The following is a 24,041-nucleotide window of genomic DNA, read 5'->3' as shown; positions in this document are numbered from 1 at the left end:
TTGTGATGTGAAACACGTCGTGATTTTAACCTCCCTAAATATTGAATTGCGATGCGTAGGGGACAGGAGAAGCGTTATCACGGGTTTCGTGGGTTGCACGAGGAAATAGCTTTAGCTTGACATGAGTTGTGTTTACAAGTTTGAGAAATAGAGCTGGTTATGAACTGGAAAGACACAGCGCCTATGATTTTCAACCAGGAAGGTTGTCAGCGTGTGTCGGTCTTGTTCGGGGAACAACCACTCTTTCAAGACACGGGTCTCTTAAGGTAAATGATTTACTATGTCGTATACTATTGAAGCTTGAATACATAGCTGGAATGTAAATGTTAGTGTATACAAAGTGCACTAAATTCTAGTGTGTAAGTTTTAAGAGAATTTTTTTTGAGATTGTATCACGGTTGTTGTTGAGAAATTTCTTGAACATAAATGTTGTTACGCATTTATGTTATGTTTAAGACAGTGATACTATGTATGGTAGTGTTATTCATAGATTAAGTACTAGATGATTACCCGCTTCGCTGGGTACCGGCTTCGCCGGGAAGAAGTAGAGCCGAATACCAGGCTGCGCCTGGGACCCGGCAAAACGCCAGCTTTGCCGGCGCACGAAGGAAAGAGATAAACGCGCAAAACACTGGAGACCTTCTAAAAATAGTAACGAGGCAGTGACCTTCTAAAAATAGTAACGGGAATATGGATTGACGCCACACGGAGGAAGGGAGATAATCGCGGCTGAAAACACTGGAGAAGATAAGGAAGAGTTACTGGTAGTGGATCCAGACCACAAAAAAAAATCGGTTCAGCGCGCACAGCGCTGCGCGCTGAGAGCACGTGTTGAAATATCTCATCGACCAGGTTGTGTCCAGGGTGTACCTGAATATGATCACCAAATTTGAAACAGATCCATCGAGAACCTTGGCCGCGCATCGCGCACAGACACACAGACAGACACAAGTCGTATATATATATAGATAGCTTGGATATTGACTGTGGACGGAATGTGAGTGTAGAATGAACGAGAATGTATGAGATGATACATGACTGTTTAGGAAGAAGAGATGGTTTAAGAGAATGTTGTATTAAGACTTGGGTTAATTCTTTAGGAGTTTCCATGAGGAGTTTTCCATGGCGTGTACGAGGGAGGGACCTCACACGGAAGAGCGCGGAGCGATGGTGGAACGCAAGAGACCACATCGGCGCAGATGGCTGGACGGAGGAGTCTCCATCGTTACCGGTCGTAGAGACGACGGTTCTTTTCGCTAATGGCGAAAGTGTTTCTCGGGAAGAAACGTGAAAGGTGCATGTTGGCATAGATAAGGAGAGTTGCTGGGAATTCATCTACGGGGATTCAGCGGCACAAGGATGTGTAAATGATGACATGCAGTGAGCCATGATACGAACTCGTGACTCGAGTGTCTGTTAACACCTTATCTTGTGCGCTAATCTATTATTGAGATAGTATCTTTAAACTATGTATTTACATGCATTGAGTGATTGCTATATGATTGTGTGAACTACATGTGTGTTCGATAGGTTGATTGTTATTGATATTTGAGGTGAAATTGTGTTGTAATTTGTGAGGAATTAATAAGTCTGTATCCTCCCAAATTCTGTGTTTGAAGTGTGAAGAGTGAAGAGTCAGTTTAATTAGAGAGGGCAGAACACGACTACATAACAGTAACTCCTTTATTCGCACCATAATCCACTTCATGACACACACACACTCGCACAGATCTAATGTGGTTAAAAAGTAACCATTTCACAAATGATCTGATGGACATTGCAGCGACCACAAACATAAAATACCATAATTTGAAATCAAGATCAGGCAGCTTGCACTTTGTGCTTATCAAAACACAAAACGTTGAAACACCATACTAACATTAAGGTTCTTCATAGAAAAATTCACACAACACTCAATTACTATGTCAAAGGTACAGAAAAGTTCTTTTTACAGACTGTGCTGCCAGTGTCATGGTCAACCCAGAGACGCACACACATCTCTGTATTTCTGAAACTATGCATAGCTTTTGCTTGAAACTCCATGTAATCCTCAAACACCATAGTCCTGGTGACCAGTGTACGAGAATTTAATACCAACCGAATGGGAGCCAGCTGTGAGTCAGATTGGTTGAAACTGAGGTTTGTTATATGATTGTCAACAATACAACGCCTTTCTTTCTTTATTTGGTGTTTAACGTCGTTTTCAACCACGAAGGTTATATCGCGACAGGGAAAGGGGGGGAGATGGGATAGAGCCACTTGTTAATCGTTTTGTTAAAAAAAAACATTAATAAAAAAATTGCTCCAGGGGCTTGCAACGTATATTACCTTACTGGGAGAATGCAAGTTTCCAGTACAAAGGACTTATCATTTCTTACATACTGCTTGACTAAAATCTTTACAAACATTGACTATATTCTATACAAGAAACACTTAACAAGGGTCAGAGATGAGATTCCCTAAAAGTGTTTTGGGAGGAAATTATTTGGCGGGGGTCTGGGGGAAAAGCCCCCTGAAGCTGAAGATTTTTTGACACTTTGACCATAAAAAAAGACTTGGAAATGAGTCCGAGCAGTAGAAGCATACAACATTTTGTCAGTCATATGTGCAAAATTTAAGTAACTTTAGATCAAAATTACACCACGTGCATCTAGCCTTTCCCGGAACAGTCAACTTTTTAATAGAATCTCCAAGTCGGAGCGACAGTTTTCTCCCGCGTAGTTTAGACGTGACGATTTCTTCCTGCCATTTCGGAACCCACTTATTCTTCACACCCTGGTCGATCTCCGACGCCAAAACATGTTCGCTTTCCGTCAATGTTCTCACCGACGCCATCTTTGTTAAGCAGGCTAAAGCCGACAGCTGAATCAGCCCGTTTATGAATTTTCGGAATGAAGACACTCGGTGAAAGGGAAACTTAGTCCCAAATGGAAAGTTCATATTCAGGTCGAAGGTCCATTTCCTTCGAAACGGAGGTTATGTTGTCATTATTTTATCGGAGATTTGATCTGGAAAATCGACTTTAGGGTTGTAGGTAGGACTTTACAGATCGAATCCAATGGAACCACAACAACTACTCTACCCCCACCCCCCACACACACATTTTTTCTCAACGGATTTAGACGATTCAGAAAAATGGTCCTGGAACGAACTTTTGGGCGGTATTCCGCCAATTGGCGGAAGAATCTCATCCCTGAAGGGTAAAAGGAGAAACAGAATCAGTTAGTCGCCTCTTACGACATGCTGGGGAGCATCGGGTAAATTCTTCCCCCTAACCCGCGGGGGGTATCCAACGCCTCAGCTGAATCCCACCCAGTTGGTACCTTTCTCATACACCTCAGCCCTAGTTGCTCTGCAGTGATTGCATTTGCAAACAAGCAAATAAAGCATGTCATTTGAAATACACAGACCAGATGGTGTGGGTTGTGTACAGCATCATCCAGAAAAGGTTAAACGCATACATGGTTTTCCACTAACAGTCTTTCATTCCTAACAAGTACTCACAAACATCCACACATTAATTCATGTCACTAATCAAGATAACAATTATAACCAATTACTGAAACATTTCATGCATTTATACTTGCTCGCGTAATAAATAGGGTATGGGTTTAAAAATAGCCAATGGCAGTAAGCCCCTTAAAAGCTTTAATTGCATGCACAGTAGTAGCAGAATTTGCAACAGATCAGTAATTAACAACTTGAACAGAAAATTCAGATAAAAATCTGTTGGTGTCTTTTCAACTGCATGTTTACCTTTAGCTCTGATACTTAGGTGGGTAAGAGCTCCGATATATTCAAACACAAATACTGACAAAGACGTGTAGAGCTTGTGTGCGTGTCTGTGTGTGTGTCTGTGTGCATGTGTTTGTGTGTGTGTGTGAATGAGCGTGCATGAATGATAATGCATTGTTACTGAATTGTTGTTGAATGTAATGGACGCGATTTAACAATTTTCAATCAAAACCAATACCGACAGGAAAAACATTAAAACAAAGTAAAAGCTTTATTTGGAGAAGAAAATAGTTTCCAAAGCAGCTTCTAGGTTTCAATACATTCTTCCAGTAAAAATGCAGGTTGTATCATAAGCACGAACAATGACAAATCTGAGACCTTTGAAGAACAAACATCTGCAAAATTTCAAGAAAACAGCTTCAAATGGCAGCTGCTGATACAATACCAAAACAATAAAAAACTGACACTGTTTCTAAACAATTGCAGTTGTCACCATAAGAAAATAATCTCAAGAAGAGCAACATCAACAGTATTAATAAACTGAAAACAAAAGCAGTAACAATAAGCAAGTAACAATGATAAAGTATTTCTTTCATGAACAACTCAATCTGATCAAAGCACTGAAGAATTAGTTTTTTGCTTCAAATTATTTCTACATGGAAATATGGTAACATCCAACCTCACTCTTTATTCTCTATGAACCTTAACACTCACCCTGACACTCACTAAGAAATTGACACAAATTGTGCACACCTGTTTCAGACACCTCACACACAGATTCACACCACATACCAATGTAAACCAAATACAAAGGTTGCACGGGGGGGAGGGGGTGAGCACAAATGGGTCTGATCTGCAAACACCTGGGATGATTGTCATTTTCTGATGGTTCGGATCTTTTACTCTCTTCTGGCAAATGCCTGCACAAATACTATAATCAAATAGCAAATGACCACTTCCAGGCAAGCCCAACACACCCAATAAATAACAAGGAACCATCCTAATGTCCCAGTTCCCCTATTGAAGGATCCTGCTCGCTCACATTATCTGTAAATTTACTTCCATCTTCGCCCCCAATCTTTAAATCCTGATTTTCTCAAAATTTGTGGTGGTCTTGGGTTAACATCTGTATTTTTGCAATGAAGAATCCATGGTCAAGTCTCATTCAAGCTCATGCAAGCCTTGGCTGAACTACTTCTGTCCTTGAACTTTTTCTGCCTTAATTGATCTACTTGGCCTTGAACTAATTCTGTCATTTAATTACTTCTGTCCTTGAGACCCCTGACCTTGGTATGCCCCTGGGGCTTGACCTCCAAACCCTTGACTGATGAACCCTGGGTGCGGGTGCACCTGACCAGGAGAGCCCCCAGAACCTCTCTGGAGGATCATCACCGGGGACAACCCGGGTCGCGGTGACATTGCCTGTTGAGAGGGTAGAACCGCCGCACTCATTGGCCCCACGTGGTACATGGGGTTGAACCCTGGTGCCACCTGAAGGTTCGGAGGAAACACGCCGTGGGAAATTATTTGGGCAGTGGAGCTGACTGGAGGCTGGAAGTTGAACCCTCTTGGCGGGTAACCTTGAGATGGGTCAGGGTGTCCGTGAAGGTGAGAGGTTGGGTCAAGGTCAGGGTTGTAGCTCTCCTGACTTCCAGAACTGACAGTACAAGGGCTGTTGGCACTAAACAGAAGACAAATGTCTTTATTGTTATTATAAAAATGATACACAGAAAAGTGTTGCCTGACTGCTCTAAAAGTAAATAGATTATTTAAACAAAGCATAAAAACGTCCAGTAATAATAGTAAGAAAAAGAATAAAATTTCTAGGGCACATACATCTAGTGTTAAACCCTACTCAGAACGCTGTTCAATCATTTGGACAAAATATTACAATATTCACAGTGCATTCACACAACCACTCACACACACACACATTCGTACACAACCATAAGCCACTCTGTTCACCTTACATTTCATTAAACTACTTTTTCTCCTTCAAACCCAAACAATCACCATATCACATCCATTTCAGATGATACCTTATGGGGGAACTGGCGGAAGATCCACTTCCAAATCCTTTCACCTCCGCTCCATCCCCATCCGCTCCAATTTTCTCCACGCTGTCTTTCCTCATGTCTTGCACTTGCTTGACACCAGAGTCTTTAGGGATTGGCTTGTTCTGCCTCGCCCCTGGTGAAGCCGATTCCTGCTTCTGCTGCTGTGGGGCTGCTTGCTTTCCCTGCTGGGCATGCTTGAGAATGGTCTTCATGCCCCCTGAGGAGGGCGAGGAGCGTTTCTGGTAGTTGGGGTAGCGATCCCACAGCCTGAGGAGTGCGTCGCCCACGGACGGTTCCAGTTCCTAGACAGGCGATAAAAGTAGTGTGTCTGACTGACAATTTAAGGATAAGGATAAGATATCATATAGCCCTGTGAGCTTACCCTCATGGAAATTCGGGCTGCTTTCACACTGGGGAAAGCGAGCTGCCCTATACTATGGCACGACCCAATTTTTTCCCCCTGCATGCATGTGTTTGTGATTCAGAAGTCAGAAGTCAGAAAGTTTATTCGCCAAAACTTAGTTCATTGCGATGGGGAGATTGGGGGGAATGGGAAACAATTTCGAAACCGAAAAACGTTACACAATGTTCACATCAATGGGATGGATCGCTATTTCCATCCCTTAGCCGACATGGTAATTTCCGCGTCAGTTTTTGTAAATCGGGTATTGGTATTACCCCCGAGTGGGGGTTAAACTCTGACTGCCATTGTGAGAGGCAAGTGCTCTGACCACTAAGCCACTACGGTTCTAAACATAAATGTATCATCACACACAAAATGTTAAGGATAAGAATAAGATTTCATATAGTACTATGAGGTTGCCCTCATGGCGATTGGGGCTGCTTACTCACTGGGGAAAGCGAGCTGCCGTACAGTACGGCGCCACCAATTGTATTTTTTTTTCTTCATGCGTGTATTCATGTTACCAAGCCCTGAGACTTTTGCTGTGACCTTGGGTTCTTTATTGTGCACATGCGTGCACACGGGGGTGTTGGGATACCAAGGAGAGTCTGCACAAAGTTGACTAAGGGAAATAAATCCCTCACCAAACCTGGGGATCGAACCCACGCCGATAGCTACAACTGGTTTTGAAGCCTGAGCGCTGTGCAGGGCTCACAGTACTGACCTGTCCATCACGACTGACTTGCACCTTGCGGTTCTCGTTCCACTGGTTGTGAAGATGGTGGGTGGCCATGAAGGGTACGTTGGCTCTATTCACAGAAGGGAAAGAAGACTATATATATTTATATACGTAACTGCAACTTATCATCATACAAAATGAGGCAGCAACATAAGAGCCAGTTTGTTTGTTGTTGTTTGTTTGCATCATGCATTCATGGCAACAGGTTCTTTACATCAGTCACACAGCTACAGATTTTTTGTTTTACTGACCAATTTCTTTCACTGCCACAGGTCTATCAGCCGCTTGCATATTAAGTGGAGTAATGACTTAAGCAGCTCCAAAAATAATCCAACAACCTTCTTTACACTGTTATCACGTCTCACTGGGGATTGACTACTGCATTCTCAAACTCTTCCCAGACCCAATGGCAGCTTTCCTTTTCTACAGATTTGCCAGCCAAACTAAGGAATTATATACAGCCATCAGTGAGACATAAGTACAGACTTGCCAACCCTTGTGGAACCTCAAGTGTAGCAATTTACTTGTTTACTATTTTCTTCAGCGTAGCAAATGGTGTTTTTGTGTAGCTTTGTCAAAAATGTAGTCGCCCATCCACATTTAGGCTATTTCGCGCAAAAATATATAAATGAAGGGAAGACACCACAGTGAAAAAAGTGATTTTTTTTGTTCCCTGGTCATTTCCATTTTCTTTCAGATTTTGGATTTTGAACCTCTTCTGGTTACTCTGATATACTGATTTTAGATCAGAATTAATCATAAACGGTCAAAACGGCTAAATGAACAATGTATGTGTATGCAATTGTGTATTGAACAAACACAAAACAGCAAAAAAATGCGTATGTTTGAGAGGTGACTGCGAGTCAAACACATCGTCAACGGTGGTCACGTTAGCATGACTGGAATGAGTTGTCTTTTCTTTGCTACGATCAGTTCATACCGCGGACAACGGGAATTTCCGTTTACGGATTTCGCGCCGTTAGTAACAGCAACTAGAAGACATTCCAATGAGCCGAAGAGAACCGATGAAGATTCCGGGAAATTCCGTATGAGCAATTTTCGCTGCTGACCAATCGAATCGCGGATATTAAACTTCGTTTATGCTCGGTCTCGTTCGGTTCGATTCGGCCTTCCCAGAATGCAATATTCTTCATTTCCGCCAGATCTTGCCAAAGGCGATGTGAAATATCTACAGCTGCGATTTTCCTGGGATATCTTTGTGGAAACTTCAGTTAAATACACGTTTTGCCCCGATTTCAGTGCTTGACACGCAAAGGAGATGATTATCGAGTAAAATCAGATCAGTTGTAGAGGCTGGCGTGACGGAAGTTTAAAAAGAAAGTGCGAGTCGATAGTGTCGTCTGCTATTGCTACGAACGAATCGGAACTACGGAAGATCAAGTTTGTGCATTCTTCTTCGTCCAGAATGAAAATTGGCTGGAAACTATGCTGCTGCCCTTGCAACAGCTGGGACGGAGCAAGAAATCACCATCGGTGGTGTACGTTTGAAGCACGTTGCCATGAGTGTTTTGAGCCACGACTTATTTTAGAGTTGCTGAGCGGAATGCGTACGGCAATAAGGACAACACGGAGTTCGCCATTTATGGCGACGAGAAGGCAGACCCTATATCTTTTCTCTGGAAAAAGCAAATTAACTGCTTAGAAAAAGAACAATCAATACAAAAATGACTTTGTTGCAACACCATGCATCTCCTGGGAAATCTGGTGCAGTTGAATACTAGCCCAAGCAGAGAAGGGAAGATTCCAAGCAGCTGATAAGCAAGATGGTAGCAGGTAGGTAATTTTTTTCTTCTTTTGACAAATATGTAGAAGTTTATATATTTGTTTGGTTATGTGTGCGGCTCTGGCTCTGTGTGTGTGTGTGTGTGTGTGTGTGTGTGTACGTGTGTGACTGTTATATGCTGAAGAACAGAATCTAAGTAACAACACCCTGATGCAAAGAAACTGAATAGGATGCAAAGTCTGTTATGTGCTGCTACTGTGAAGCTTGGTTGTCACAAGGTTTGTCAGGGTTGGAGCAAAACATGTTCTTTCCTCATTTATTTTCTGGAGCATATTATATATAGGCCTAGCTTCCTCCTGTGATCACAGTTTTCTTGTGGCTCAAACAAACATGCATTCACATGGCTCAGTGAGTGAACATTGCTTGTGGTCATACTTCCCATGCAGACCATATGGTTTCTGCATGCAATGTATGTGCAATAGCTGTAAACCAAACCTGCACTGCCTTCGCAACATTCACATGATTTGTCAACATCTTTTTGTTCACTGCTTGACTATCAGCACTGACATGTGCATGCGCCCAAATATCGTGTTACATGTATCACATTACAATATCTTTTTTCAAATGTGTGTGTGTGTGTGGGGGGGGGGGGGGGGGGGGGAGGGGGGTCATTGTTGGGAAAATGTGAATAGAAGTATTTGAGTTTGTCATAGACATATTAATTTTGAATTTATGTTGTCTCTACAGATGCAGAGGTGGAAGCTGGAGAGGAGCTTCCAAAGTACCCATGGCATTGCAAGGCAATTCACAGAAGTCAACCCAAATATTGTAGTATAGAAAGTAAAGGACACTGCCATATGACTCACTGATTATTCAAAGCAAGTCCAAAAGAGGTCCAAGATAAGAGGCTTCACTGGAAACAAGTTGGGAATTATGGATGGGAAATACTTTACGCAGCGTGCACGTAACGGATAAGAGTTGATTATTGTGACCTTGGAACAGGTTCCTTGGTGCTTGCTGAACACTGGCTGGTTTTTTTTCAAATTTTGTTGAATTTTGTTTCCGTTTTTCTTGTGGAACTAAGCAATACCTGTTGTTTTGTTAGTGTTGTTTTGTTACATGTTTCATAAACGTTTGTGTAAAAAAAATACATTTTCTTCACGTTTTGTGTATTTTCTCAAAACTACTTTTTTGTCACTTCAAAAGCCTAAGGCTTTTTTTCTAATAAACTTGCGTTGTTGAAACTTTGCATACATCTCGAGTGCGTTATTTCGCAGATTTTGTTAGAGCGTTTTGTTGAATTTTTTTTTGTGTGAGAAGTTATACCATTTTTGGGGGCGGTTTTTCATAAAATTCAAGGTCACTCATTTTTATCACTGATATCTTTTGAATGACTGTAGATTTCAAAAAAAGCCTCTAACAAAAGTTGGGTATTGTGCTAATGTATAAATAACAAGCACCAAAACAAAATTCCTTTCGGTTTTGTAAAAGCCTTAGGGTTTTAAAAAGTGGCAGTTTGGTGGCCATCTTGGATTGCTACCAAGGCAACCGGTGATCCAAAAAAAATAATTTTTTCATTTTCTCAGGAGATGGACTGAGTTCTTTAATTGTGCAACAATTTTTGACCCAACACTTATGAAACAAAAAAAATCACTTTTAACACCAGTGCCTGCCCTTAAAAAGGTTATTTAGAAAAAAGAAACATAATGACCAATAGAGAGTGTCTGCAGCGCCACTTTTTAGTGTGGACAATGTTTTATGACACAGATTCTGACCGCTACACAGAGTGAGAATCCGAAATGAGTACCAGGACTCACAAGAAAGAGTTGGCAGCTCTGTAAGTACATACCTTTTCACCCATTCACTCTGTAAGTACATACCTTTTCACCCATTCACTCTGTAAGTACATACCTTTTCACCCATTCACTCTGTAAGTACATACCTTTTCACCCATTCACTCTGTAAGTACATACCTTTTCACCCATTCACTCTGTAAGTACATACCTTTTCACCCATTCACTACTGAAGATCCCACTCAGCCCAGGGGCAGAGAATTCAGGTGACTTTTCCCTGCCAATCTGTGAGGTCATTCTGGCATAGCCCTGAAAATGGCCACTGCCTTGCACTGAGAAAATGAGGTAGACTGTTTTCCCATCCTGGAATATAGGTCAGAAAGTTCATCCTTATACCTTATTATTGTCTATTTCTGCCATACTTCAGACATGTACATGTCAATGTAATAACATATGTAGAATCACTGATTATTGTAAATATTCTGTATTCTTGATTATTTCAATTTCTTTACATTGCAGTAGAGTGCATGCATGTAGTCTTCAAGTAAAATGTATGCCACACTGGTACCCGGCGCTGATGGTAAAGATGACAATGATCATGATACTTAAGAGACTCCATCTGATGAAAAGAGAAAGCTCAAGACAGGATAACAACAATGCTCACACACTCACAAATGCACTGTGATACAGCCAAAAATATACTGGGAACAAGGGGATGTAAACGCTCTACTTAATACATGCCACATGTGCAACAAGAGTAAGTGAATAAGTGAGAGTTAATTACTGCGAAACCAATCTACTGGCACCTGAGAGAATAACAAGCATTGAAATGAACAAGCATCCTGCATTCTTATAACAAGGATGATCACCGCAAGCTCATATGTTCCTCAGTGAATGCTGGTTATTCTCTCAAGTGCCAAGAGACTGGTTCCGCATAACTCTCACTTACTCTTGTTGCACATGCTGTATGCATTTAGAGCACTTACTTCCCTTTGTTTCTCAGACAGTTGGCCTCTGCTTTGTATCCACACCTTTGCCCACCCCCCCCCCCCCCCCCCCCCCCCCCCCTCATTTGATTAAGATACAAAAACATATTAACCTGAAAAGCACCGTTGATCTTTCTCTCGTTAGCAGCAGAGGTGGCCCAGATACCCTTACTCTGCGAGATCTCCAGGTTCTTCTGATTGTTGCACTTCATTACAAAGTAGCGGCAAGGCGCTGTGCTGTTGGCACCCGGGTCGCTGTAAACAAATATACATCATGTAGCCCTTAGGTACACACACAAAACGCTAACAAGTTCTCAGGGTTTGGGGTCTAGGGTCATGAAAAAAAATAGGCTCAGTCAGGGAATCGGAAACTGGAATTTTGTTTAATTGTTGTTGTTGTTGTCCTTACCAATACCTACTCGGACCAAAACAACCCACTGACCTGTTGCTGTCAACACTGCCACTGCTGCAGCTGCTGATGCCACTTCCCCCTCCTGTGCTGCGAGCGGGGGAGGCGGACTGGGGGGAGGGGGAGGGGCAAGGGGTGGAGGAACTGCTGCCTGGCATGCGCGCCGCACTCTGAGGGGGGAGGTTGTTGTCCTCAATGTTGCTGCGACTGTTGCCTGTGTTGAGACAGCAACGATACAGTAAACATCAAGTCTGAACGCCAAGTCCTGCATCCTTCACACAAGACTATATAACTATAGATATATATATATGTGTTAAGACAGCAATGATACATGAAACATCTGCCCAAGCCTGAGAGAAAAGTCCTGCAACCCTTGCACAAGACCAACAGCTCTTCTTCTTCCAAATTTCTTCAATGTTCATGGGCTAAACCCCCCACAAACACATGTGTTTTTGCACGAGTGGCTTTTTATGTTTTACAAAATGACTTTTTATCCCGCCCTATATGCATCCTGCATATGCCGTTATCGAGGGGTATTCTGATGCTTGGTATTTTCTTTTTTCTATAACCCACCAAACTCTGACATGGATTACAGGAGCTTTTCACTTGGTCTTGAGCTTGCATGTACACACGGAGGGGGATAAGGCACAAGCAGGTCTGTACATGAGTTGACCTGGGAGACGCTAAATCAGAAAATTCACTACCATTAACCCAACAGACGCAGCCGAGATTTGAACTCAACCTTCCACACTGGAGGCCGGCGTCTTATCCACTAGGCAATTCCACCCCTTGGCTAACAGCTCAACTTTTATGCCTAGGTGTTTCTATGGAAAAATAAGGAAAAACAAAGTAAAGCAACTCTTCCACAACCCATAAAATCTCGACAGAGATATTTCCGGAATTTGTCCATTCTGATCAGAAAATTCATACAGTTGTACAGAACTAAATGCAGCCACTTAAGAACAGCAATTGTGTGATACTGACGGAATGTCTGAAAGGGCCGCTTTGGTGGGGATGCTTGCATGCGACGCTGCTGATTGTAGCGGTTGTTGTAGTCGTCAGCATAGTTGTCTGTGTAACCATGACTGTTGCCCCCGGACATGATGGTTTCCGCAGCTGCAACATACACTGGGACTGCAAGCTTTCGTATGAACACGTTCAGTGATAAAATAAAATGGAATGACAAAACCATCACTTTCGCATACAGTATGAACACCCTTTCATATGACTGATTACCACTAGGGAGCACCCTAGGTGCTGGGCCTCCATAGAGTGTGAGCATTTTTCAAAGAATTTCCACCAAGTTAGTATGGCACGGACGCACGCTTATGCGTGTACGCACACACACACACACAAATGTACATATTCACGCACGCACACACACAGTACACACACACACACACTAATGCACACACACACCACTGATACTGAATTGCATTGTTAAATCTTGCTGCAAAATCATGACTAATTATATTTATAACAAATATTTAGAAATCTTCAAAATGCAATGAACACAGTTTACATTAACTTTTTAACATTTTCTCTGCTTTTTTTCCCCCTCAACATTGCAATTACATGTCTAGTGACGTACTGATTAAACATATTACTGACACACAAGTATCTGCAAGACTTGACACCAACAATTCACTCACACATGGGTCTGGGTCGTTGCCCAATACCAGCGGGCTGTTGAAGCCCTACGGCTTGCTCCTCATTGGTCAGAATGTTGATGACTGCGCGCACCACTTCCTGTATCAAAGCAAACGCACAACAAATTGAACAGATGCCCTGCATCATGTACGTAATGAGAGAAATGACACAGCATGCAAAAGAAAGAAGCTCAAGAATGTCGGAAGAACATGCACACACACAAAAAGAGTACAGTAGTCCCTTCCATTTCCGGCCCTTTCGTGGGCGTGAACCTGCCCGGAGCGGCCAGCTTTCCCATGACTAATGAGTTTTCCTTCTATAATTGACTCTTAATGGCCGTTAACCTGTCTGACGCGGTCAACGGTCACTGATTTTTGCCCTAAGGTGCCCCTCTTACTCGACAGGAGCGGCCACTTAACGGCCACTTGTCACTTTCGCGGGCGAGCGCCTGTGGCTCTCCCCGCCCACCCACCTCCCACCTGTGTGTGTGTGTGTGTGTGTGTGTTGTGTGCACAGACGGCACAGCACGAGCAGACAACATGAATACTTACGCATGCGCAAACTGTAAATACAGACATGCGCATACATGTACATTTACGGCAGTCACTTCCGGATCGATCACAGCTGATGTGAGTTTGAAACACTTGTTTATCTGACACTCAAATACATATATAATAATCCAAACAACACACATAGAAACATATGAAACAATTTAGCTAAGCCAGGACGATCGAGTTAAACACGCAAATAATTAAGATGTATAAACGAAAGCAAAACTAACAGAGACAATGAATCGGCGGCTCGTGGATGATCGCTTTCTTTTCTTCATGAAAACTTGATCGTGTTTTTTGGGTTTTTTGGGAGGAGGAGGGGGCCTGTAATGAACGGCCACCTGATATTTGCGGTCACCTTTGCATTGACTAATGGGTGACCGGATATGGCAGGTACTACTGTACACAGCAAAAAATATTAACATTTGTGCAAGACCTCCCAAAATCATGAAGAACAAAAAAACTTTTAAAATCTCCCCAAACCATGAACAAAATCAGGTCTCAAAATGGAGGTAAATGTGAACACAAAATGTGAGGAAAACAAGTGGGGTCTTACAAGAGAAGAGGCTTTAACATTGTTCTTCAGGGGGGTTCCACTCAATCTGTTTCATAATGTATCCGTTCAAGGTCTCACAATCTCAATAACAATGTTTGCATTTGCACAATGTCAATCAATACTGCTATAAAAGTAAGAGAACAAAGAAAGTTAAAATGTCTGTGTCCGTGTTGTTCACAGGTCTCGGGCTGGTTGACAGGCCGATAGTTCTGACATGCAAAAAGGCTCAGCCAGGCAGGCCTTTGGACCTACACATATTTTCAAGCCAGGTCCAACTGACTAATTGTCCTGTGACTCTAGGACCAACACTGCTGTGTACTAATTAATAGTGCAATCATTTGGTAGAAATGATCTAGCTGGTACGCATGCACTCACACATCAGTACGCCTGCACCCACCTCATCACTCTGTGACCAAGGCTTGGACGGAGCTCTCATACGCCGCAGGAAGAGGGCGTGCCACTTCTGCCGCAGTTGTAACGCAAGGTGAGCAGCCTGCAAGTTTTGTCACAGTTAGTGAGAAATTAGTGAAAGTAAATATAATTGTTAAAGCACAAAAAGATCATGCGTTTACTTTCACTCACATTCTTCTTTCAAGGATAATAATAGAACACTTATTAATCGCCCCTTCTTACTAGAGCTCACGGCGATGTACAATAGCAACAGCGTGCACACACACACACACACAAAAGGATGTGAAAATACATTTGCCCATGGGAAGTAGAAATCTTGATGGGCGATTAAAAATCGTCAATCACGTATCTATTGGGCAAGCGGCAATGACCTTCTGAAAATACAGTTTCCAGTTTTCAACTGTACTGCTGTTCACTTCAGTGTTATTGCAAAATATAACTGCAAAATATATCTATGTTCCTAAATAACTTCTCAATTACTTCTCTTTTTGCCGACTTAATTGACAGGTTGGACTAAAACTTGGTGTTAAGCCTAAATCTTCTTCTCGTTTGCTTGCTTCGTGTTAAGCCTTGAAAAACCGTTTTTCTCGGGGGAAAACATTGAACAAGTTATGGGCTAGTGGAAAGTTTGGGGGGCTACTGAATACAAAGTCATGCTCTTGCTGGTTAGGCTAATGAAAATTTGTGAACTTCTGCATCTCTTACCTTCAAAAGAAAAACAAAATAAAACGTGCAAACAAAGCCACGCTACAAACAAACACACCCATCTCAACACAAGCTTACAGGTTAATAATGACAGAATAATATAGCCATCCTTACGTCAGAATCCACACTGAAGGTCAGCCAGTCATCCAGTTGAAGCTGTGTTTTCTTGGCTTCACTCTTCTCCTCTCCCTCACTGTCGCTTTGTTCTCCTAACTCCCCTCCTTCATCTCCTAAACAATACAAAATTAAAGGCACATACAGGAAGGAAATTGGTACAGGACAGGTTATTTTAAAATATATTTACTAATAAAGACTGTTAACCAAAGATTCACTTTCTGGGCTACTGGATAGTAACCATGTTTTTTCAATGTTTTTTTCATGTTGGTTCCAACCAATTCATGTGACCTCACTCAAAACTCAACAAAATAAGCAAGCCTCTATTCAAACATGTGAACAGAATATGTTTGTGTGTGTGTGTGTGTGTGTGTGTGTGTGTGTGTGTATGTGTGTGTGTCTCTATGTGTGTGTATCTGTGTGTGTGTGCCTGCATGCATGCAAGCATGTGTGCGAGCTTGTGTGCGTGCATGCAAGTGTAGTTGTTTTTCTTATCATGCACGGAACATGATCAAACCAAAGTTACAAAAAAAAGTTTTCTCTCACCCTCCTGCGTGTTGTCAGCCACTTTCAAAGCGTCAGACGGCAGCTTGGAGCGTCCGGCGAATATGACGACGGTGATGGGCGACACCAGGGTGCAGCACTTGACCATGGCCAGTCGCTCCATGCGGGTCATCTCCTCGTACACCAGCCAATCACAGGGCAGCTGTAGGATGGACATGATCAGCGATTGGCAGTTCAGGCTAGCGGAGGTCGGTGCCACACTCAGAACAGACCCTTGGTGGAATCGAACCTTCGACTCTCTCCTGTGGGATAGAGAAATAGGCTACATGGAAAAGATGTTACGGTGAAACCTTCGTTTTAAGACCTCCAAATATTTGAGAAAATCAGGTCCTAACAAGAAAAGCAAATGCTTATACGACTCCCCTTGGTCATGTCCATTACAGTGGAACACCCCACCCCTTCCATCCTCAGGGGAGTCAAAAATGAGGTAGTCTTAAAATGTAGGTAGATTTACAGAGGTTGTGAACATAAAATCTGAAAAAAATAAGGTCTTAACACCTTCACTGCCCAGCACGTACTAGGTACGTGGTCATGTTTGGTTTGTCATACGCCCATGCACGTACTAGGTACGTGGCATTCACATCAGCACTTTTCAGGACATTTGTGAAAACTAAATGGGAGGTAACCACTGTCCAACTTCTTGTAGGGGTTTAAACACAGTTCCCTTTCCCATTGACCGTTCAGATAAGTTAGTACCATGTGGTAAAACCATTTTTAGAAGTTTTTTCCGATCTATAAGATTCAAAATGGCGGCCGAAAGTCAGACATCAACTCGTAGACCTGTTTTCAAATGATACAGTGTTCTGGAAGCTCTACAAGAAGTGATTTATGGATTACCACACAGAAGAATACTGTTATGGGCTGTAATGTGAGTACCTGATGTTTGACACCAGTTTTAGCTGTGTTTTCTGCGGTTTTACGTGCTGCAGTGTGTGTGTGAAAGTTTGGAAACTGTAATTTTTGACAAAAATGGTCATTATATCGATTTTTACTATAACAATCACAAACAAAGTCCAATGATCATGTTATCACATAATAGCCAAGGGTGTAAGCAAACCACATGCCAAAGATCTAAGAGATATCTCAATAAATGATTGAGCAGTGAACAGATTAGTGAACCTACCGAAGAAAGCGAAATTTGCCCTGGCGCACAGCAATACCAAAATGCTGTTATACTGTGACAGTGAAGGGGTTAAGATGGGGGAAGTCTTAGATTGTGGGGTGTTAAAAGGGGGGGGGGGGGGGGGGGGGGTTCTACTGTCAATATTCTTAGAGAATTTATTACTCTCACATCAAAACTACAGGTTGGCCCAGGGTGGGACCATATAAACTAGCATGGATTGTTGGTGGTATTAAAGCTTAGATTAGCCCCTCCAATTTTGTCCGAGGGTCTGGCAAGGGTATTCACTCTTCCACAACATATACAAACCCGACGGAGTTATTTCGGATAATCATCTATTCATCTTAAAAATCACTCTAAAAATCTCAAAAAATAAAATTTAAATAAAAACTGAAAAATTTACAAATGTGGACTCACTGCGTGACAAGGTCGCACTTCTTCCTGTCGACAAACAGGAGGTTGGGAAACATTCCGGCACACAGCGCCGCCTTGACCACTGCCCAGTTCTCTGAGTTGGTGTTGAGATCCCTGATGTCTCCCCCTCCTCTCGCTCGCACAAACCCACTGGCTCTCAGCTGACCCAGAAGTTGTGCTCTACCAAAGCAAAAGATGTTCAGCTTTTTTATTCAGTTACAACTTATTACTGGCGTTATACCATACACAAGAAAAGCAAATGCTTACGCGACTCACCCTCATGCTGTATAATCTAAACAAGTAACCGAGTCCAGAAGTTACTATCAGAGTACAAACCTGCGAACCCATGTGAAGCCTCAAATTTAGATTTGTTTTGAATTTTCAGCGTACCAAATGGTGTTTAAGTGTAGTATTTTCTTAAATGACTATTCCCATATCCGCATTAATGCCTTCTGACACAAGAATAGACATTTTAAATAAAGTTTCAATTGAATGCAGGTGCATAAAATGCCCCTGAGAGAGTATCTGCAATGCCACTTTTCAGTGTAGACAATGTTTTATGACCCATGTTGTGACCGCTACTCGGAGTGGGAAGCAGAAAGAGTACCAAGACTCACGAAAATAGAGGGAACTGTTGCATGCTTGAGATTATTTGTTTAATAGTAGCAACCTTAAGTTTGGCATAGCCATTGCTTTTAAATCGTAGCATGCTACGCTGAAAGCATAGCAGTTGGCAGCCCTGTGAGTATGGAATGACATTTGATGCTTTTCTCTCTAATTGTAGCAAACAACTGACCTCATCCCCACCACCATCTCCATGCAGGCAGCAGAGAGAAAGTTCTTCTCACAGAAAGACTTCTCCCATCCTTCAGTTCTGGCCTTCTGCCACATCTACAAACAGAAAGTAATTGAAAAATGACAGCGACACAGACGTTGATGACTTTATTAATTATGATAATAAAGATGATAATGATGGAGTCAGAAGGGCAAGTTTTTGTATTGGTAAAATTGTGAGGCAAATAGAGAGGCTTAGGAAAAGAACAGGGTGATAAGATCAACGCTGCTAACAGTTATGATTTCAGAGGAATACGAAGAAATGAGAAACAACGATGATACATGTACAAAATACATTACAACTGGCACTGATCTCAGCAACACTAAAGACAATGCACAGCATACTTTAGGGGCTTACTGCAAAAGTGCTTTACCTGGAAAGCCCTGAGAAGGGCCATATGATCGCTGAACGTGCCAGCAGCAAACTTCCTGCGTGCCATATTGGCTGCTCGCCTCTGTGATGGCTGGGCTGGCAAGATGACTGAAACAACATTTTTGAAAACATCACAATGATATTAAAGCAGAGGCAAACCGCTTGTTCCAAACATGTACTATTCTTCCTGGTGCTATGAGACTACTCAGTTAAACATGACACTCGCTCACTGATGTCTTGTGTTTTCACACACATTTCCCTTTCTGATTTTATGTAAGAGCAGGTGAAGAACTAAGAGTCATGATGTGCTAAACAAAGTTTTCTGTCAACGTTTACATATCAGAGATTGCAAGTTGATAAGTTTAGAGTTAGACAAGTACAATGTAGAGCCAAACATTTAATTTCACATGGTAAAATAACAGAAGAATGCCACCATCTCACATATAACTGTATACACACACACACACACACACACACACACCCCCCCCCCCCCCCCCGCCCACACACCCCCCCCCACACACACACACACTCCCCCACCCCCGAACACACACACACACACAGAGCATCCAAGATCAACTCACACGGATCTTTGTATGCGAGGGCGCAGACAATGGTGAGAATGGGGTCGAGACATTTGAGCACCACAGCATGCAGCACCATTTTGCCCAGGCGAGGCTCCACAGGCAGGTCTGTCAGGTGATGGCCCAGCTCTGTTAGCTCCTCCCATTCATCAAGCGCATCCATTTGCTGATCACAACAATCCATACATTAGACAACGTTTGAAATAACTCGGCCAGGTTTGTATGGGTTGTGAAAGAGTGAGCACTCTGGCGTTTAGCGATTCAAACTTTCCCACGTGACATTACAGGCCAGTAACTAGCTAGGGGTGTGTCTAGAACATGTGGACAAGGACGATGTGTACAAAGCTAACCTCACTAAAAGCAAGAGTATTCCCTCTTTCACAACCCATACGACGTCATTCGTCGCCCTCACGGAACCCAGGAACCCCCCCTCAGGTCCAGCCCTGAGACGGATTTAACTTGAGGTAATCAAGGTCCTGCAAATGTTGAAATTTAGCATTTAAAAGGGGTATTTTGGGTTTCTCCTTGAGAGAAAAGGTACATTGATGGGTGGGAGGGGCTTCCGGAACCAGGGAAAAAAAAACCACCTCAGATCCAGCTCTAAGACGGACTCAAGAGACGTTGAAATTTAGCATTTAAAAGGGTATTTTGGATCTCTCCTTTAGGGAAAGAGTAAGGCGGGTGGGGGGGCTTTCGGAACCCTGAGATGAACTGACCTTGAGGTAAGCCACAGCATTGCGCAAGATGAGGAAAGGTGGGGCCTGTGGACAACGTCCAAGGAACTCAGCTATGGTCATTGTGGGTGCAGAGAGCAGCTTGGTGTGCAGACACAATTCCTGGCAAAATAAAAATTGTGTACAAAATTCATTGACGTTTCTATGACAAACATTTTGTCATGATCTACACAAGTTTGCTATGAATATAATCCACAATCACTCCTCTTCCACAAATGCATGGTACATGTACATGAAATCTTGCCATAGTCTACTTTCTTAGCATGTTTTTTGTTGAGATATGAACCTCATTTCACAGCGCTACTTAATGATTATATTTTTTTAATAACGTTTCATTCAAGTTTATGTTAGATACACAGTAGATCTGGAAGGTGCCGTAGACATAATTGATAATGCTCAGAGAGTGTGAAAATAGTTATAGTTTTCACAAGTGTCTGTTCTTTTTCTTCTGTTACCATTCAAATTTGATGGTTACAAAGTGATACAAGTAACTTTAATACTACTCAGCCAAACACAGGTGTATGCCAAACTAAAAACTGGTCTGCCCATTCAAAGAAAACAACCCATTCTGTCTTTATTTCTCCCTTTCTCTCCAAAAGGGGCTGGTAGCCTAAACTCAATGTGTCAGTGTCTCTTTCTCTTCGTTTGCTTTCTTAATGCAATGCAAATGCTCTTCCAAACCCACATGTAGCTGCAGTCTCAGCATCTCTGGCTGCTGGCAGAATGAGTTGATGTTAGCCTTAAACTCAGAGTGCTAGTGTCTGTATGTCTGTCTGTCTGTCTCTCTATCTCTTTATTTGCTCTCTCAATGCAACACAAAAGTTCATCAGAACCCACATGCAACTGCAGTCTCAGTATCTCTGGCTGCTGGTAGTCCTGCATGCAGGCGTAACGAGCACGACTGAACAGGTGATAGCACACACCTGTCCTGCACCTGCCAGCCCTGTCAACGAGAAAAGGAAGAGTTAGCTGATTCACAACACAAAACTCCAGAAATCATTACACATGCTATCCCTGTCCCTTCCCCCCACTCCCCGCCAAACTTTTCCAGTCTAGTACAGTCCAATACGTCCCCGTTGTTGTTTCTTCAGTTTTTCTGTTCATAAAAACTGTAAAAAGTGTGTACACTGTATCTTAAAAGTCTCCCTATAAGACCTCATTTTTTTAAGAACTTTAGAGGTCTTGAAAAGTGGTTTCGACCGTACCCTTGCCCCACCCATGCTTGCACTTTTACTGGAAAAACAGGACATAACTTGACTGCCAGAAAGCCAACACTTACCTCCCTTTTCGCTGAAGGGCGCTGGCCTTTGAAATCCAGTTGCTCTTGAGAGACGACACTTGTGTAAGTGCACAGAAAGTTTTCTGCAAAAGCACGAACAAAAACCTTAAAATAAAGACTCTATTCATGAAATGTTGATTCCCAGTTGGTGTCTTCTGAGTGAGTTTCTTGGACAATTTCTCAAATAAGTTTGTCATCTGTATCATAAACTGTTTGTCTGTCTGCATGTCCACTTCAAAGACCGCTGGGTCGCAGTACTGTGAATGTAACGTTTTGTTTTGTCATAAATTCAACGTTACAATAACATAACATTCTTGTTTTTGATTCTGTTCATGAAATGTATACAAAACCTTCTGGCAACTACAAAAGCACACATGGTAGATTATGCTCTGAACATATGTCATTTCAAGCATATGAATTCATTGCAAAACAAAGATAGAGAACTGGTGCATTTTAAATAACAAGAAGGCAAGAGAGGCTGTATAAATCTGTTCAAAATGCAAGGTGCCTTCAAAAGGTGTTATTACAGAAATTTACTCAGAACCCCATTTAAGACCCCTCTCAGTGAGTTCATACCTCCTTGACTTTTCCACAGTCGATGACATACACAACATCATTAATCGTGATGCTGGTCTCTGCTATATTTGTTGCCAGGATCTGAAATGTATAGGAAGTGGTTTGAAAGAAATATGATGAAGCAAATACACGTGAGCTGACTGACTGAAGTAAGTACCTTTTAGAATATTTTTAACACAGCTAATTTTTCAAAAAAACAATTACAGGCCCATTTAGAACAATGGGAGAGAGTTTATATTTAAGTATGTACTGACTTAAGTAAGTACCTTTCAGAATCTTCTAACACGGTTAATTTTTCAAAACCAATTACAGACCCATATATATATAAGTTATTTGTACTGTCTCACAACTTCTGCACATTCGAGCAGTCACAGGCATACAGTCCTGAGTATAATGCCAAAATCAAAAGTTCACACATAGCCATGAGAAAACCAGCCCACCCCCCCCCCCCCCCCCCCCCCCCCAAGAGATTCTTCAGACTTAAAAATTGCATTGCCACATGCTACAAAGAAAGTGTATGCAAATAAATGCCAAGAGTGAAAGTGTCTTTCAAGGCTGACTTACAACTTTGCGGAAGCGTGGATAGTTGCTGAAGACTTTCTTCTGGTCTGCTGACTGCATGGCTGAGTGGAGCACAAACACCTTGCACCTGAAGACACACACATTTCACAACGCTGTCAGGAAACTTCACAGGTAAATGTGGCACACAGCCTCACACGTACTTTCTTCAATTTTTGTTCTCGAAAGAGTATCAGTTTGACCAAGAAACCTGAGATCTGATTCTTTTACAATGTGTGTAAGTGTGGCAGGTTTTGTAAGCTTAGATGCTCACAAATAAAACGAGAAAAGCAAATGCTAAGTGCACACGGAAAAGATCCTGTAATCCATGTCAGTTTGGTGGGTTACAGAACCACAGAAATACCCAGCATGCTTCCCCAGTACTTATGGCTGCCTGAATGGCAGGGTAAAAACGGTCATACACGAAAAAAATTATGGGAGTTTCAACCCATGTACAAAGAAGAAGAAGACCGTGTTCAAATTGACATACTTTTTAGATTGAAAACACTCTTACCTGTCTAATTGACCCAAGGTGCTGATAGCATTGGAGGTGGCCACAATATCATCGTAGCCAGGCAGAAAGATCAGCATGGCTCCCTCTGGTTGCGTGGTGTGAATCTTAAGGATCAGTTCCGTCACCAAGCTGATGTCAACTTTGTCATCATCAAAACTTTGCTGGTACAGCGACAGTAGCTCCCGATTTTCAGGGGAGACAAGCAGTAAGTCTTCGGTGGTATCGTTCTCTGCGGTGCTAGAATCCAGGGTAGCTCTGGCGTAGACAGAAAAAAATTCAATGAAGGTCACAAAATGTAACATATACTAGTGGGTAAGCGCTATATAAATGTTCGATTATTATCATTATTAATTCCTTGTTAAAAAAAAAACAAGAAAGGTAGGTTGTTGGAACGTTTGTTATTGACAAAACGATACGTTACATTCACAAATATATCGACCCAACGGTCTTTTAAGTGCACAGACAAACAATGAGTAACGAGAACTTAGCTAAGGTCTTGTTACTCTGTGCACTAGACCGTTGGGTCGATATATTTGTGAATGTAACGTATTGTTTTATCAATAACAAACGTTCCAACACCTACCTTTCTTGGTTTTTTATTCTGAATTTTGGAACATTGACAGTCTCTTTGTGTTTGGATT

General features: G+C 42.2%; 1 protein-coding gene across 1 annotated transcript in view; it reads right to left on the bottom strand.

Moving 5' to 3' along the window:
- Positions 1-1,669: 1,669 nt before the first annotated feature.
- LOC138976451 (3'-5' RNA helicase YTHDC2-like) overlaps positions 1,670-24,041 on the bottom strand; it is a 37,166-nt gene continuing 14,794 nt past the window's right edge. The window contains exons 14-34 of the mRNA XM_070349306.1: positions 23,401-23,655; positions 22,893-22,977; positions 22,329-22,409; positions 21,753-21,835; positions 21,311-21,416; positions 20,456-20,575; positions 19,740-19,905; positions 19,160-19,266; positions 18,748-18,842; positions 17,955-18,131; positions 16,400-16,659; positions 15,854-15,969; positions 15,021-15,116; positions 13,519-13,615; positions 12,851-12,982; positions 11,900-12,080; positions 11,571-11,712; positions 10,683-10,834; positions 6,920-7,004; positions 5,775-6,094; positions 1,670-5,416 (exon numbers count right to left, since the gene is read on the bottom strand). Of these exons, the coding sequence (XP_070205407.1) occupies positions 4,996-5,416; positions 5,775-6,094; positions 6,920-7,004; positions 10,683-10,834; positions 11,571-11,712; positions 11,900-12,080; positions 12,851-12,982; positions 13,519-13,615; positions 15,021-15,116; positions 15,854-15,969; positions 16,400-16,659; positions 17,955-18,131; positions 18,748-18,842; positions 19,160-19,266; positions 19,740-19,905; positions 20,456-20,575; positions 21,311-21,416; positions 21,753-21,835; positions 22,329-22,409; positions 22,893-22,977; positions 23,401-23,655 (3,277 nt within the window). The 3' untranslated portion in view covers positions 1,670-4,995. The remainder of the gene's footprint in view (positions 5,417-5,774; positions 6,095-6,919; positions 7,005-10,682; positions 10,835-11,570; positions 11,713-11,899; positions 12,081-12,850; positions 12,983-13,518; positions 13,616-15,020; positions 15,117-15,853; positions 15,970-16,399; positions 16,660-17,954; positions 18,132-18,747; positions 18,843-19,159; positions 19,267-19,739; positions 19,906-20,455; positions 20,576-21,310; positions 21,417-21,752; positions 21,836-22,328; positions 22,410-22,892; positions 22,978-23,400; positions 23,656-24,041) is intronic.

The sequence above is a fragment of the Littorina saxatilis genome, linkage group LG1 (genome assembly GCF_037325665.1).
Source record: "Littorina saxatilis isolate snail1 linkage group LG1, US_GU_Lsax_2.0, whole genome shotgun sequence".
NCBI lineage: Eukaryota > Metazoa > Mollusca > Gastropoda > Littorinimorpha > Littorinidae > Littorina > Littorina saxatilis.
Note: the sequence above shows the minus strand (reverse complement) of the source record. Positions and strands in the feature narration are given on the sequence as shown.